This window comes from Sitophilus oryzae, unplaced genomic scaffold (assembly GCF_002938485.1).
Source record: "Sitophilus oryzae breed Bouriz unplaced genomic scaffold, Soryzae_2.0 scaffold_1181_pilon_pilon, whole genome shotgun sequence".
NCBI lineage: Eukaryota > Metazoa > Arthropoda > Insecta > Coleoptera > Curculionidae > Sitophilus > Sitophilus oryzae.
Genome location: NW_022145817.1, coordinates 650,549 through 667,969, shown reverse-complemented (window position 1 = coordinate 667,969; position 17,421 = coordinate 650,549). Strand labels below are relative to the sequence as shown.

At 32.9% G+C, this 17,421-nt stretch overlaps 1 protein-coding gene across 3 annotated transcripts in view; it reads left to right on the top strand.

Moving 5' to 3' along the window:
* LOC115891444 (supervillin-like) overlaps positions 1–17,421 on the top strand; it is a 76,309-nt gene that overhangs the window by 52,604 nt on the left and 6,284 nt on the right. The window contains exons 2-4 of one of the 3 annotated variants that reach the window (XM_030911894.1): positions 2,139–2,469; positions 15,815–16,019; positions 16,869–16,967. In XM_030911894.1, coding sequence (XP_030767754.1) covers positions 2,338–2,469; positions 15,815–16,019; positions 16,869–16,967 — 436 coding nt within the window. In that variant the 5' untranslated portion in view covers positions 2,139–2,337. Of the gene's footprint in view, positions 1–2,138; positions 2,470–8,590; positions 8,809–13,524; positions 13,656–15,814; positions 16,020–16,868; positions 16,968–17,421 lie in introns of those variants that run through there. The other 2 variants (XM_030911895.1, XM_030911896.1) reach the window with 2 other exon arrangements.

The window sequence follows — 17,421 nt, the reverse complement described above, 5'->3', positions numbered from 1 at the left end:
CATAAACGGTACATTGTGAGACAGGACATTGTAGAGAGAAACATGCCCTATAACATAGGATACAACATTTTAATGAACAGTGCTTTCCATAAAATCAATAAAATGAGAAATATACGAAATAATATGCATGTTCTGATTTCTGTAATAATAATATACATGTTATGAAAATCGACAACTATGAAAAAAGCCCTATAACATAGGATACAACATTTTAATGAACAGTGCTTTCCATAAAATCAATAAAATGAAAAATATACGAAATAATATACATGTTCTGATTTCTTTCGAAAATCGACATCTATGAAAGTATGAACTGGACACAAACGGTACATTGTGAGACAGGAAATTGTAGAGAGAAACAAGCCCTATAACATAGGATACAACATTTTAATGAACAGTGCTTTCCATAAAATCAATGAAATGAAAAATATACGAAATAATATACATGTTCTGATTTCTTTAATCGACATCTATCAAACCATGAACCCTTCCTGGACACAAACGGTACATTGTGAGACAGGAAATTGTAGAGAGAAACAAGCCCTATAACATGGGATACAACATTTTAATGAACAGTGCTTTCCATAAAATCCGCAAAATGAAAAATATACGAAATAAAATAAATGTACCGATTTCTTTCGAAAATCGACATCTATGAAAATATGAACCCTTCCTGGACACAAACGGTACATTGTGAGACAGGAAATTGTAGAGAGAAACAAGCCCTATAACATAGGATACAACATTTTAATGAACAGTAATTTCCATAAAATCAATAAAATGAAAAATATACGAAATAATATACATGTTCTGATTTCTTTCGAAAATCGACATCTACATTATTAATTTGAAAGGAGATTTTTGCACAAATAACTTTTAAATTACTATTCGAAATGAAACGAAATTCTAGATAAAATAACAATTTTAGTGCCTCTTCACAAAAGTCTAATACAACTTTTGCATAAAATTATCTGGGGAGATAATTTTAATAATAATAATAGCTCCCGTATATAGCGTTTAACGCCTTGGGAGTAGCAAGGTACAGCTTGCCATACTAGAGCCGTTCGGTATACAAGGAAGGTAATGTGGCTAGCACTACGCTTCAACCGCCTATTATTACCTCAGGATTGTGAATCCCAAGTACTCATTTAAGGCTGAGTCGACCTAGGTACCCAAACTATTTTTATTTTAATAAAAATAGTCGGCTGATGAAATGCCGGGTGTGGTATTCGAACCCACTACCTTGAGATTGGTAGACGAGAGCCTGTACCTCTACGCCACCGGGCACGTGGAGATAATTTTAAAAAGATCAAAAAATATTTGATCTTTTTAAAATTTACATGGGATTTCGTATGTCCCCTGTTCCGATGCATCTCCTAAAAAAAGGGCATTACGACTCCTAAAATAAAGGCGGTTTTTATGTGTTTTTTTTAAGTATATCACTGTTCTTTATACGGGGTGAGTCTGCAAATATATAATAATAGTCTATAACTGCAAATATTTTGAAGAGTGATACCTATATTTCGACCCCAGAGACACGTTTATGAGTTTTTTTCCCTAAAATAAAATTTTAGAAAATTTGGTATTTTTCGAAAGAAATTTCGGATTTTTTTTTAATTTTTAGTTAAGAAACCTAATATCTCGATATTATGGCGACATAGGTTGTAGAACATAGGTCCGATTCTGCTTTGTTTCGTGGCTACAGGGTGTTAGTCTTAATTTTTTTTCGATTTATTATAATTTTCATTCAAGTACTTTTAGCGATTCCAATGAAATTTTGAAAGTTACAATAAATACTACATATTATTTTAATGCTAAAAAAGTGTCACCATATTTACCAGGGACGTGCATATGGGTTATCATTTTCTAAAAAAGTATATATGCCACTTCCAAAATTTTCAAAAAAAATTTTTGCAAAAAAACCCAATAGGCGTGTTTCAGAGGCCGAAATATACTACCAGTTAAAACATTTGCACTCATTTCTGGAACACCCTGTATATAAAACCGTCTACCGGCGGTGTTTCCTTCGTCAATTATTGTCTATACTGCCGGGGCGTTAATTTAGTCAGTTGACTTTCTTTTTAACAATTTCTAACAATCTTTTTTTTTTCTAACCTCTACTCATCTTCCTCTTTCAGACAACAGCTAGAAGGCGTCTTATCCAAAAGCCCGAGCTTCCATTCAACCCTCCGCCTTCCCTCTCCGGCATGTGACCGATCTGTCGAGGAATCTCGCTCGTTCCAGGAACCTTTCAGTTTGGGGGCGGAGGAGGGAACCAAGGGTCCCAGGAAAGCCTCTTCCGGTCTGAGGAGGTCTCACACGCACACAGCGGGCGCCATGCCTCGGACGATAGCGGATTTGAGGGCGAAGCTTCAGGAAAATGGTGAGACCGGGTGGTTGAAGAGGGTGCAGGCGAACAATAATAGTTGCGACGAGTTGAAGCTGTTGAAGGAGAAGAACAGATATAATGTAAGTATGAAGCTGACGAAATTTTTAACAAAATCAGATTTTTTTTATTTAAATCAGATTTTTTTAATTTTAATTCAAAACAATATTAAGACGGGTTTCCAAATGACTAGGACTTATTTCCAATTAAAGTCTTATCCTAAATAGTCAAATCTTTATAACTCTGCCCGAGACCGATAACATTAACAATTCTACGGCGCGTGTCATTCTATTCCGCAAAAAAGTGGCTCGCTTCAGATCAAAAGGATTTTTTTTTCAAACATGTCAAACATATTAACTTTTGGCATTTTAACACCTAGGCATAAAAGTAAAGCACGCCTAAGTTACGCCTAAGCACAAAAGTAGAAAAATATATTATTAAACTGATATTAAGTGTCAAATTCAACGAGTGTACAAATTCTTGCTCGATTACTGTTCATATTATTTGCAATGTTTGAAATTGATTAAAAAATAATTTGTAATGTTTTAAAAGAACTAGTATGTTCTATTCGGAGTAAAAATGTATTTTTCGTGCCTCCCTGTAACGTCGGAATAGCTTTACGATGGTCCTTCAAAGGTACAGCATCGTCAAAAAAGTATAATTTTTACTCCTAATAAAACAATACACTATTGTTCGGAAATAGTCTTAAGTTGAGAATGAAATTAGTATGTATTATCTAATGTCAAAGTGTAAACATACAATCGTTTCAAAAAAATAGAAATAAAACAACACATTTTCTGACAACGATTATAGATTCTCGGGAATGAAGATATAGTCTCTATATCAGAAGAACCTAGTTCTGCACTAGACTTTGCGAATGATATGTATTCGAACGGTGAATTTTTGTCACTTATACATACATTTTAAAATAAATCCCAGAGTTTAGCGGTGGATTCACACGAAATTACTTCAAAAATCGGTCCAACGCTTAAATTTATTAATAAATATTTTTATATAGTTTTATAATATTTACAATTATTTTTCGATTTATCATCTGTTATATCTGTTATAGAAATATTTTTTCTAGTTTTCTAGGACACATTTTTATAACTTTTACATTAATTTTTTGACTTATAAAGTTTCAATAAAATTTTTTTTTTATTTAAATCACATGATTAAAATTAAAAAATCACTTCATGGTTTTCAAAAGATGTCTCAAAAGAACCGGAAATTCCGGTACCGGAATTACCAGGATTTCCCGGTTCTGAACCCTAGTGATCATATAGAAGATTTTTTAGAAATATATAGTTTTCAGCACCACATTTTATTGATAATTTTAGCTTCTTAAGCTTGTGAAAATCGGCAGATTATCTCTCCCAAAAATATCCTTTATGGGTATTTCGCCACTGCACTTCACGAAAATCTACAAAATTCATTTTAACAGAACGTCAACGGTTTCTTCTAGACGTATTGGTTCAGTCATTGGGGATCAAAAAAGAGGCTTGCTTGGAAAAAAGTCCGGAAGTTTTGAAGCTTTGCAGGTTTATAGGTTTTGGGGTCCCTAACTAAAATCCATAAAATGCACATTCCCAGACTTGCCGCCGGCGCCGCCATCTTGCCAAGATGGCGTTCAAAATCGGTATTTTGTAAATATCTCGAAAACTATGCGTTTTTTGCAAAAATTGGAAGAGAGCAAAATTAAAGAGAATAAAATTTCCTATAAAAAGGTTATATGAAAATTTTCGCTAAAGTCAACCGTTTACGAACAAAATCCCTGGAAATTTTACAATTTTGTGTAAAGTATATACAGTATTGGCCATAAGTGGATGAACTTTGTTAAAATAATGGGTTTTTCCTAATATGTTTAAAATTAAAATTTGAACTATATTTACTTGAAGTCTAGTGTCAGTGCTATAAAAATAAATAGCATTGTTTTTTTAAAATGTGCTTTAATAAGGTAGCAAAAAATTTAAATTGAAAAAACTATTGGACAAAAGTAGATGAACAAAATATATATTTAATAAAAAAATCTTATGTTAACAAAAACTGAAAAATTAACTTATAATTTCCTAATACTTAGTGTAATAACCCTTATTCTTAATTACTTTCAGACATCGCTTAGGCATGGATCCCAGAAGATTTTCAATTATAGAAAAATCGATATTTTTTCCAAGACTCTTCCAAAGCTGCAAATAATTCTTGCTTATTTTTGTAGAATTTGGTCCTAATGTGTTGATCCCAAAATTTTCTATTGGATTCAGGTCTGGGGATTGCGATGGCCATTTGAGAACAGTCACCATTTCATCTTCCAAAAACCTTTTAACCAATTGTGAGGCATGTTTCGGGTCGTTATCATGTTGGAAGTAGTGTACAACTGGCATTTTTTCCTCAAAATAAGGCACTAAAAGTTTTTGTAAAATGTCTCTGTAGCCAAACCGGTCCATTATGCCTCAATTTTATGGAAAGGCCCAATCCATACCCAGAAAAACACCCCCATACCATGATTGAGCCCCCACCATGTTTTACAGTGGGTCGCGTGTACTTTGGTAGCAATCGTGTGTTGGGAGGTCTTCTTACATGTTGAATTCCATCTGATGACACCAAATTAAACTTTGATTCATCACTAAAACAAACTTTTTCCATTGTGCCACAGTCCAGTTTTGATATTCCTTGGCAAATGCTAATCGGGCCTTCAAATTTTTTTTTTTTTTGATAGCAGTGGTTTCTTGGCGGGTCTTCGGGAAAACAACTTCTGGTCAACTAATTTACGTCGGATCGTCCTTGTACTCACTGGTAGATAGCCCATTTCTTCAAGTTTTGCTTTTATCTTCGTTGACGGCAAAAATGGATCTTGTAAAGAAATTCGTTTTATGGCTTTTATCATATTGGGACCAACTTTTTTAGGTCGTCCTGGTTTTCTTTTTATAGAGACAACTCCTCTTTCATTATATCTCTTTAAAATATAATGTACCGCTGATTTTCCAAGGCGTAATTGCTTAGCGATTTCCGATTGCTTCAAACCATCCTTAAAATCATTCACTACTCGCAACTTAAGATCTGCAGACAAGTTAATTCCACATGGCATGATATATCACAAGAGCTCAAATGTTTTTAAATCGCAATTGTTCATAAAAGCAGAATAAATGAAACTAACGATTTTTAAAAATATTTGGTTCATCTACTTTTGTCCAAGACAAAAAAGCAATATTTGCCAATTCTTATCTATAAATGATAAGACTAACAGAAGAATTTATATTTGTTTGTAGTATTTTGGTGAGAATGTATTAAACTTTTAACATGCAAAGGTACATAAAATAATTTTGATATTTAACACCTCAAATCTGATTTTCTTCGCAATTATTGGTATTGGTTCATCCACTTTTGGCCAATACTGTATATGATGTATATATAGTCGATTTTCCGAAATCAAATATCAATTAGTGTTCACTAAAACTAGTTTTAGTTTAGTTTCTTCAATTTTGTCATGAAACAGTGGCGTATCATTAATTCGCTCATTAATTTATGAATAATTAATTGTCGTGCTGGACTGCATTCATTGCGAACTTACCACCAGGTTCAGCATTGGTCTGGTTGTACCAAAGATGCCGAACAATGGGGTTGGAAGAAAACAAAAACAGGCATTACTCCAGTCACAACGCTGAAAGATCCAGCTCCAAAATCCCTATTGGCATTTTTATCCTGTAAATGCAAAACCAACAACTGTGGTAAAGCCTGCGGATGCAGAAAAGCAGGATTAAAATGTTCAATGATTTGTGCATACTGCAATGGGAAATCCTGTGACAACGTCACTGAAGTGTCATTCGATGAGTCCGATGAAGAGGAGTTGGACTTGCCTGTAGATATCCCTCTGGCGGCTGAAGATGAAGAGTTGGACGTATTGAGAGACCACCCTGATGAGCCCAGCACAGCAGACACAATCGACTTTGACATCAATGAGCCAGATCCGTCGGGTTTGCGCAGATAAGTTAAAGTTTTTAATTTACCTAGTGCAGTAGGCCTCCGGGGAGACCACGTTAAAATAAACGCGCCATGTACTTTACCTTGGGTGGTGTGGAAACAAGTACACATTTTCAATAATTAAAATTAATTATTCATAAATTAATGAGCGAATTAATGACACGCCACTGTTTCATGACAAAATTGAAAAAACTAAACTAAAACTAGTTTTAGTGAACCCTAATCGACATTTGATTTCGGAAAATCGACTATACATAATATATCATATTTTACGCAAAATTGTAAAATTTCCAGGGATTTTGTGCCTAAACGGTTGACTTTAGCAAAAATTTTCATAAAACCTTTTTTATAGGAAATTTTATTCTCTTTAATTTTGCTCTCTTCAAATTTTCGCGAAAAACGCATAGTTTTCGAGATATTCACAAAATACCGATTTTGGGCGCCATCTTGGCAAGAAAGTCTGGAAATGTGCATTTTATGGATTTTAGTTAGGGACCCCAAAACCTATAAACCTGCAAAGTTGCAAAACTTCCGGACTTTTTTCCAAACAAAAATCCCCAATGACTGAACTATATCTGTTTTAAAAAATTAAAGCGTTCTCGAATAGTTGAATTTAAATATTTTAAATAGTTTTTTTCTTTATTCTTTGTATTTTTTTTGCTTCCCACGACTGAAAGAGATAAACTTTCCAAAACATTAAGCATTTTTTTCTTTGTTAGGCAAATTTGTATAACTGTAAACCTAACTTCTGACAAGCAGTGTCCGTTTAGGTTTAAAGCAGAAGTGTTTACAAAAAATAACTATTTTATTTTGTAGATTTTCTTGCAGTGCAGTGGCGGAATACCCATAAAGGATTTTTTTGGAGAGATGAATCCGCCACATAGGTATAGACTCAAGAAAATAACTATGCTAGAGAATGTCCAAGTGTAACGTTTTTTTGCAACATTGTGACTCTCCGTTGATTTCCGTATGGCATACATAAATCGTCAGCTTAATTTAAATGCACACTAGAGATAATTAGAATGATAAAATAAAATAATATAATTCAGTAAGTCGTAACCGATTCTGAAATCTGTCTCGCTTTAATCAATGCTTCCTAATTTTACTAATAGAGGGCGTATATATTTTTAGCAAGTAATTTTTTAAATTACACAGATCAATAATGAGATACTAATAATAGATACAGTAAGTATCTGCTATGTTGTTTTCTCACTGCTATTTTGAAGTAAGTTGTTTTCGGTTTTGCTATTAGCAAAGTGGCGTCCTTGAGAGATAAACAAATGAGTGTCGCGTGGGTCGAGTTTTAATTAACCAACTTAATTAATATATATATGAGAGAAATGTGGCGACCATAATGATTCCAGCATGCTCTTCGTATACTCACCTAATTATACCTTAACTATTTTTACGCTGTTTTTTGTTTTTATTAAATTAAGAAAAAAATATTTTATTTCTTAAACTCTTACAATAATAATTACGAAACAATATCCCAATTTATTAACTCTACATTGAGAAAACAGTTACTTAAACATACAATTTTTTAAAATTATTTTTTTTAAAAGAAAACGTCAAAAGTTGACCCATAGATAAAACAAACAAGTTTAGATTGGAAAGTGCCCATTCTAAGCAATTACTTTGAAAATTGATCCTTTAAACACTTTTCGGTATTTTTTCAATGAGGGCGGTTTAAATTTTGAAAGATTTTATAATTTTTGAAGGTTCTGACTTTGACAAGAGAATATTATTTCTGTTCTTGTTTGGCGGTTGTTCTTAGCAACCGCTATAGCAGCGCCCTACAACGTATGCGCTCCAAAACAATTATATAAGTTTTGGCGGCAAGCCGAGCATTTTAATCTAAAAAAAAAACTTGTTTTCTTTATCTGTGAGTTAACCTAGGATATGTCATTCTATTCAGAATATCATTTTCTATCAAATAAAGTAAAAAATACCGAGGGTACCATTTAAAAACGAATAGTTACCTGGGTAAACCTACTTACTGGGCGACCCTGTATATTAATAATTTATTTTTTTTACGGAAATCTGAAGGATATATGTACTTTTATAAGTGTCATTAGGTGAATCATATTTTCTTTATTTATTTACAAAACTCGCGAATCAAAAGCTTTATCAATAATTATCTTACATGCCAAGTTCGTTAGTTAAATATACTTCGCTCTATCTATAAAAATAATACAGTTTTATCAATTTGGCAAAAACCATATCGACGCAGCCTTATTAATCTGAAATAAATGTAGTTCAGTAGTCGCATAATGATGTTATGAATAACAGTTATTTGGCTGGTGATATTACCGAAGCGTCTAGAACAATTGCAAATAGTTTTAGTTAAAAGTGCGCGAATAAAGTTGGAGAATATGTGGCTTATCTTTGTTGCTATCGCGTTTTTAGTGGTTTGCTGGTTAAATCGAGGAAATGCCAGATCGAAAGTAAGATATTGCAGTATGTTTGTGCAAGGAGAGTTGGTATTTCTATGCAGTTTAAATAAATATATTAGTAATTTCTATTTTCATTTTATATAAACTTTGACAATAAAAAGAAACGCTAAAATAATGGCTAATTAAATTAAAACATTTCAACTATTTTATCTCTTCCACCTTAAAAAATTGGCGCCGCGCTGGGAGGCACGTATAGCCGCCCATACTAAAATATGTTAATAAAAAGTTGGTAGCAGGGGCGGCTAGTAGCACTGGAAGATGGTGAGGCACATTAGAAGAGAATTTTTATTAGTATGTATATAAGGTGGCCATTAGTACGAGGAAGTTCTATATAAAAAAATTGGCGCCGAGAGGCACGTATAACCGCCCATACTAAAATATGTTAATATCTCGAAAACTGCGACTTTGACTGATTTTGATGTTATTACAAATTTTGTTGCAAATATTATTCCTAATCTTAATTTGAAAACCGCGTTTCGCTAGTTACTGTAATTTTGGAGTTACGATTTTTTTTAATTTTTAACCCCCTCCTATACCCCTTACCAACCCCCCACCCCCACCAAAAACTAATGGCCAGATTCTCGGGTGCCACAGTATTTTTGTGCCAAATTTGGTTAAAATCGGTTCAGCGGTTTTTGAGTTATCGTGATACAGACGAACAGACGGACGGACAGACAGACAGACAGACAGACACCACGAAAATATTTTGTATTTAGGTCATTTATGACCCAAATAACTCATTTTGAGTCAAATTAAAAAAACTTTTTTTTGCCGATACCTAGCCTACCATACCTATTGGTATGGTCGACTAAAAAGTACATATTCTAAAAAAATATTTTCTTTAAAATTGCAATCGCATTACTATTTTTCTGTACAGAATTGGGTTCAGCATAAAATTCAGCATACATCACACTATTGATTTATTTGAAGCACTATATATGCGGGATTTCCATGATAATTCATATTTGAAAAATTTCATCTTTTAAAAAGTGGTAAAAACCTGGAGAGAATTTAACTTATTGATATATTATTGCTTAAGTACGTATAATATAGCGAGGTATGTAGGATAAAAAAAGAAATCCGAGAAAAATTCACATTCACAGGGATTTTTTTATGGCGCGGCCAACATTGCAATATTATAATGCTATATCTCAGTTTTTTTTAAACGCAATACACACTGTATATTATTTTTAGTATTTTAGATACCTACAGACTTAAAAATCGCACATTTTTATATTTAAAATATTTCTACATTTTTAGCAGTTGCGGAAATAGCCTTATGTAATATAATTCGCAGTATTATACCTATTACATAGGGCTATTGCAACAGTAAATTTTTATCAAAGCGACCTCAGGATATTTTCTCTTATATTTTACTCTGTATGGTAAAATTTTGTTTTTTCTACCCGTCCTATAAAAATAAAACAAAACGAAATCTGTAACAGGTCGCTTTACTTTTTGACTATACACAATTTATCTAGAAATGATTCGAAAAACTTTACCTGGGGAAGTCCTCTGATGATGCATGGCCCCTCTAAATCATCATATCAATCAACAATAAGTCACTGTCCACTTTTTAGGTATTTACTTAATATGTACAATAATCAGTAAAAAGAGTAATTAAACATGCAATTCACATTAAAAAACGTAGATATTAATCAATTAGAGACAAAACAGTGTAATTACCGGCAGAATTAATTCAAACTCTGATTCAAACTAAGCCAAATTCCCCTGTCGCCTAAAATATCTCGGGCTGATCGGGAAGTGATACATATTTTTAACGAACGGCTTTTAAGGTTCAAATTTACATTTGAGGCTCGCCTCAATACGGTCTTTTTACGCGCTACTACTCCATACATTTTATCTCTCTTCAACTAAAGGTTTTGCCTATGCTTTTTCTTTTCATTCTATAGAGTTAAGATTCCAGTGAACGCTGTCGCTCCGGGAGTGCGATATACCACAATACGCTAGACAAGGAAAGGCGAGAGGCAAACCTTTGCACATATACTTCTTAAAGAACAAATGAGATGGATATACATCGTCCAGTTTGTCGCATATGGGAAAGGGAGCGCGTTTAAAGGAATACCATCGTAATTTATTGTAGAATGACGGTTAAAAAATACAATTATTATTGATGCAAATAGGGAAAAAATATAAAATTGTGATTAAAGATGTATCGATTAATACGTTTTATGTATGATTAATACATTTGAAAGATTAATACGTAATTTTTCAAATGTATTGGTGAGGCACTGCCTCATCTGCCTCATAGGACAAGCCGCCCCTGGTTGGTAGGCAGTTCTTTTAGTTTAAATTATCTCAAAAACTGCGACTTTTGACTGATTTTGATGTTATTACAAATTTTGTTGTAAATGTTATTCCTAATCTTAAATTGAAAACCGCGTTTCGCCAGCTACTGTAATTTTGGAGTTACGATTTTTTAAAATTTTTAACCCCCTTCCATACCCCCTTACCAACTCCCCACCCCCACCAAAAACTAATGGCCAGATTCTCGGGTGCCACAGACAGTATTTTTGTGCCAAATTTGGTAAAAATCGGTTTAGCGGTTTTTGACTTATCGTGTTACAGACGGATAGACGGACAGACAGACAGACACCATGAAAATATTTTGTATTTAGGTCATTTATGACCAAATAACTCATTTTGAGTGAAATTAAAAAGACTTTTTTTGCCGATCTTAATAGCCTACCATACCTATTGGTATGGTCGGCTAAAAAACTAGGTTTGATATCTTCAGAGACCTAATACTAACTCTACACTATGCCGGAAACAGTCCGAAGTAGGTCAAGGTCGTGTTTCCTCGCCTACCTCTGTCCTGTGTCGGCTTATCTCCGGTCGTCTCGGCTTGTTTCCGTTTGTTTTGGCCTTTCATTTCTTAAAAGCGCCTTGAAACTACTCGTTAAAATGGCGAAGATGGGCGTGGGGTATTTTTTTGGCGACTTTCGCTTGTCTCCTTTTGTTTCGTTCAATTTCGTTTTGTCTCGAGTCACTTCCACGACGTTTCGGTTTCTATACCCGAGACAAAGGACTTTTTTTTTCATAAATCTCAGTGAAATACGTAAACCTAGACGTTTCTAAAATATCTGTTGTTACGATGACATTTCTTTAATTACATCTCGTTTTTGTTGATATACAGGGTGGCCCATTAGTGCGAGCAAGTGCAATATCGTCGTCATTGTTGAAGATATGAAAAAAAGTTTTATACAGACGCTGCATGGTTTACATGGGTCACATCCTAAAAATAATTTGTTGTATACAGGGTATCCCAAAAAAAGTTATGATAAAGTTTTAAGTTTTTTTAAATTGCATCTCCCATTTTTCTCTACAGATTTGGATTCGGCATAAAATTCTGCATATGGTACGCTATTTTTCTTTCCAGCACTATGCGGTGTTGTCATCCTATTTCATATTTACTGAAACTTTGGTTAAAACACTATATCCGAAAAGTGGTTAAAAACTAGTATGTATTTAACTTTGCTATTAATTACTTTTAATTTGCTAGACCATTAGACCATGCAACATGTATATAAAACATTTTTCCATATCTTCGACAACAACGACGATATTATATATTATACTCTCTGTATATTCCACAAGATCAATATTTGAACACACGTTTATAATATGTATAGTAGATATTTAAAAAAAAACTTTTCATTTGATCTGCAGGAATATAATTACAATATTTTTATTATTTAATTTTATTATAATGAATTAGTATATAACATTGTATATGTTACGATTGTTTACGGTCTTAATTGATTAATACATGTATAACAGCAGAATTGCTTGATGAGCAATACTGGTAACACCATCAAAATATATCGAGCTGATTGGGAAAATTATTGATTGACCCAATGACAATAAAAGTATGGTCCACGGTAATTTTTAAAAAGTTCTCTTATTATTTTTTAAGAGGACTGTAAAGGATTATTTTCTTAGCACACAACATGATTTGATATTCTGCTAAACTAAATTTTACCCTTTTTTGATTGCAGTAAAATTAGCATATTCATTATTCAACGCATTTTGGAGTTTTTGGATTAATTTTATCTGCATAAAGAATTAAGTACCTTTCTTAGTCATAATTATCAGTAAAGATTAGTTATTTAGGTATTTTTAGTTTGTTATTCTACTTAGTTTATCAGCCCCCGTATAACGATATAATCTTTACATATGCAATTTATCAGTAAATATATTAATTTTTTTTCAAACGTCACAAAAGTATTAATTTTTGCGACGTGATTGACAATATAAAAAAGTCATTTTAACGCCTAGGCATAAAAGTACGAAAATATATTATTAAACTGGTTTGAAATTGTTTAAAAACTTATTTGTGGCGTTTGAAAAAAAATAGCATGTTTTATTCGGAGTAAAAATGCCTTTTTGTGCCTCGGCTGTATGTCAACGTGCAGCCTCGGCCCAAAAAGTGCCATTTTTACTTCTAATAAAACAATATATTATTTATTACTTTAAAAATAATACATTTCAATATTGTTGTGTTAGGAATGATTTGTTATCTATCTGGAGATTTTGACAAATAATCTTAAATACTTTAACACCATGATGTTTTCTTAGCAAAATATTATCTGTTCGTATCGCTATTTTTATTGCAATTGATAATAATTTTTCTATTATTATATCAGTCGTCAGAAAGTGTTTCGGATACTGTGACAATAACTTTAGAATTCTATAGAAAACTGTGAAGACTTTTTGTGATTTTCGGTTTCAGATATTTCCATAAAAATCGTTTTATTACTGGTTTATAAACTTTGTTTGTATCTATGGTAACCATTTTACTACCCTGTATGGAGATTGTAAGTAAAAATCCTTCATCTGAAGCTAAGAAATAACTATATATGGGTGTAAAAAACTTAGCTTTATAGTTTCTTTTTTTAGTTGATTTCTTTCTATACAGTCAGTATACAGTCTGCATTAAGTTTTTGAATGAACCTTTTTTTATATCATGTTTTTTTAAATTTTTAACGGTTTCGCAGATACTCGCGGTATTATCTCATATGACTCTTTCAGCGGTGAAAAATTGTTGGGTGGCTTTGATAAAAATTTACTGTGGAAACTGTCATATGAAATATAAAATCGCGAATATCTGCAAAACTTAAAAATTTTGAAATACTTTAAATAATATAAAAATGTTCATTTCTTAATTCTAAATCTATTAAAAAATTTGGGCTATAAAAAACTGGGCGTTCGATTTAAAGAAACGAAGAAAAATTATTTCATATTTCAGAAAGTTTGGCCCAGAATTTTGAACATCCTGTATGATTTAAGATTACGATATTTATAGCAAAGTAAGTACAGGCCATCTAAAGTTCTTGTAGTTCAGACAGTTCTTGTATTTTTAATAATTTTTTTAAAAAAGGCTGAAAGATATATATTTTTTATTTATTTATTTATAATATTATCTCTGAAACTATCAAAACATATTTACTCATATTCTAGGAATATGTAAAGTGGTCTAATCTAAAAATCTGTAAAGGAAGTCAAAAATACAATAATATGCAGGGTGTTCCATTTTAAATAAGTCTGGTTTTCGGTCTACCCCTCATTCTCTTTCCACCTATTTCATGTCACATTATCATTTCAGGAACTCTTGTTTCAGCAATTCTTTCAATATGTCCTAGTAATCTCAGTCTTTGTGCTCTTGCACTTCCGTTATACTCGCTGCACGATATAGTTGCTTTATTTCTTCGTTTGTACTTCTGGCTCATATGTTGTCTATCTTCTTTCCTCCAAAAATCTTCCTCAGAATTTTCCTTTCTCAAATCTCTAGCCTCGAATTTTCCGATGTTTCACATGCTGATAGTACTATTGGTCGTATCATTGATCATTGTTTAGTACATTATATAAGGTGCATAATTTTTCAAATTTGGAAAAGCATAGAGATAAACTATTACCACAGATTAGGTATCCCATAAGTATACAGATAAAAATCTTGTCTCTAATTCGTGGTATGAAAATTGTTTTTTTTGACGATGTAAAATTTCCTGTGCGCAAAAATAAACTCGCGTAAAATAACAATAAACAGCGTAATAGAGAGATATCGCTAAACCGAATAGCGTGCATGGACGTTAATAAGGCCAGGTGTTATTTCCTTTACGTGAGGTGGTATTAACTCTCTTCATTTATAGTTATCGGATCGGAAAGAATTCTGTTCGCGTCGCGTCCGCTATTTAATTAACCTAACTTTGAATTTAAAACTTTGAAATTGTTTTGTTTACTAGGTATTTTAAAACTAAAGGGCCAAAGTGCTTATTTCCAGTGCTTTATTGTTCAACGTCTGCCAGTGGGTTTAGGGCAACAAGCAACAAATTCTCTTAGAAGGGCTAAGTCGTCATCTGCTGTAAACCTAAGCCTCTATAGGTTCTTTAATATTGGAAGAGGTTAGAATCCATATTTTGGGCCATATTTATTTAATGAAAACTAATCCCAGCTACTTAAATATCAAATTACCTAATAAAACTAAAGTAATAATTCAAAACAATTCAACATAACCTAAAATAAAAGATCTCGCCGGCCGGCCCCGGTTGTCAAATACCCGCACATGCCCATTTAAGCAATTTTTAAACGTTATTTAGAAATAGCGCTTGGTGTAATTGATCCGCAAATTACGTCAGGCGGTAACGTTATTAGCGGGTATTGCGTTAAAAATTGACTCGCGCATATCGTAACCATGATAAGGTACGCGCAAATACTGCATGACGCTCTTCGGTTTTCCGATATCTCCCTAATAACTGTGCCGGTCAGGCGCTGTGCACAATTTTACCGGCCATAAGTGGGCGTTCTATGTGCGCAAACTAGTAACCTAACTAGTACCCGATTCCGAAAATTGGAACCACGAAAAACAATAAAGAAAAAACAAACTTTATAATCTGTGCTATTACTATAAATAATTCTATTATTATTAATAAATTCTATAAACTGTATGAAATTTAATTATCAAAATTATCTGTTTCAGGATGAGCTATCGGAAAAATCGTTTCTGGCTTCCAGAAAGGACCAGCTGGACGCGGCATCAACCCAATGGAAACACCGCGTGGAGAAAAGCGACGCGGAAAAATTCTCAGTCGCCGGCAAAATGGACAAAATACCCACAATTAATATCCCTTCAGTGGAAAAGGAGAAGAAAACACCTCAGGCCAAAAGATACAAAGGAAAGAACGGTAATTTTTGGTTTTTCTAGACTAAAATCGTTGATTGAAAGAATTGGGAAGATACGCAACCTAATGGGTAAATTCGTGACAAGGTTGATTTGATTTCCCATTAAGTGTCAAGTGCTATACGGTGGAGCCTTTACACGTTCTGCGACCAACGCATAAAACACTCATTTTCTCTAATTTGACTAGCGAAGGCATAACGAAGATGGTGTGAAACTCAAAGAGATAGTGTTGCCATATTAAAATGTGTAATAAGTATCTGTAATAACGTTTGACGAAAATATCTTTTTTGATGAAAAATCAATTCGCGTTGATGTATTCAAAATTTATTAGTGTTAAACATACAGTAAACAACAAAAATAAAAATTCTTTTATAGGTACTGAATATTTCGTATGGTCGAAAAAAGTCGTTTAGTTGGCTTGGAAATGACTACTATTGACATTTACCATAATATTTTACATATTAAATAACAGCCATCTTCATTTCCAAGGCAACTCTTGCGCCGTTCTTTCTTTAATCATATAATATTATATTAAATTGTTTAATATTAAAAAAATCCGTATTATTAACGTACTGTACCCAAAATCCGTAAATCTACGAATTAATCTGTAGTTATGGCAACACTGTCTCCGGCACCCACTCACTCTGTCGACTGAAAGCAGAACTACGGTACAGTATTCTTTATCCGCTGCGCTGTAAACGACATAAGCGCGCATCGACGCAGAGCTGAAGTCGTTTAGAGCCCAGCGGACAGGTTTTGTGCCACGAAACCGCCCATAAGGTTACGCATCTTCTTATTTCTTCAATCAACGCTAAAATAGGTTAGTGAGTGTGATTACGTGGTTATTTTTTAGATGCCTCATCTACACCATCATCACCCGAAAAGAATACCATGTTTAATCTCTGCAGAAGTACATCTGAATTAACACCAGGTGCCCTCAAGGGTGATAAAGGTATATTCTATGTTATCCCTATATCTATGAATAAGAGTGATAGGCACGAAAAACGGACAGCTTAAAATTTTCAAGTATTTTAAAATTAAATATATTTTGTTCTGAATTTGATGATTTTTGAAGTGATTTGTAGCTGAACTATTTGACTTTTTAACACACTTCCTAAATTAAAAATTCTTTTTTCCATTGGTTTTATACAAGGGAAAACAATTGGGTTGATATTTAGAGGAAAGTTTTTAAACATCCTGTGGAATCGTTTAACAAAATAAGGAATTTAAAAAATATCTTATTATCAAGGTACATTTTTTCTCGATATTTTACTTTTTAGTTCATCACAATAGCTTTATATTTTTATTGCTGACTTAAGATTTAAGTTTTTTTTTCAAAATGAGTTGTGATTTAAATCTTTATTCCTAAATAGAAAAAGATTTAAGTCTTTTTAGAAAAGACTTAA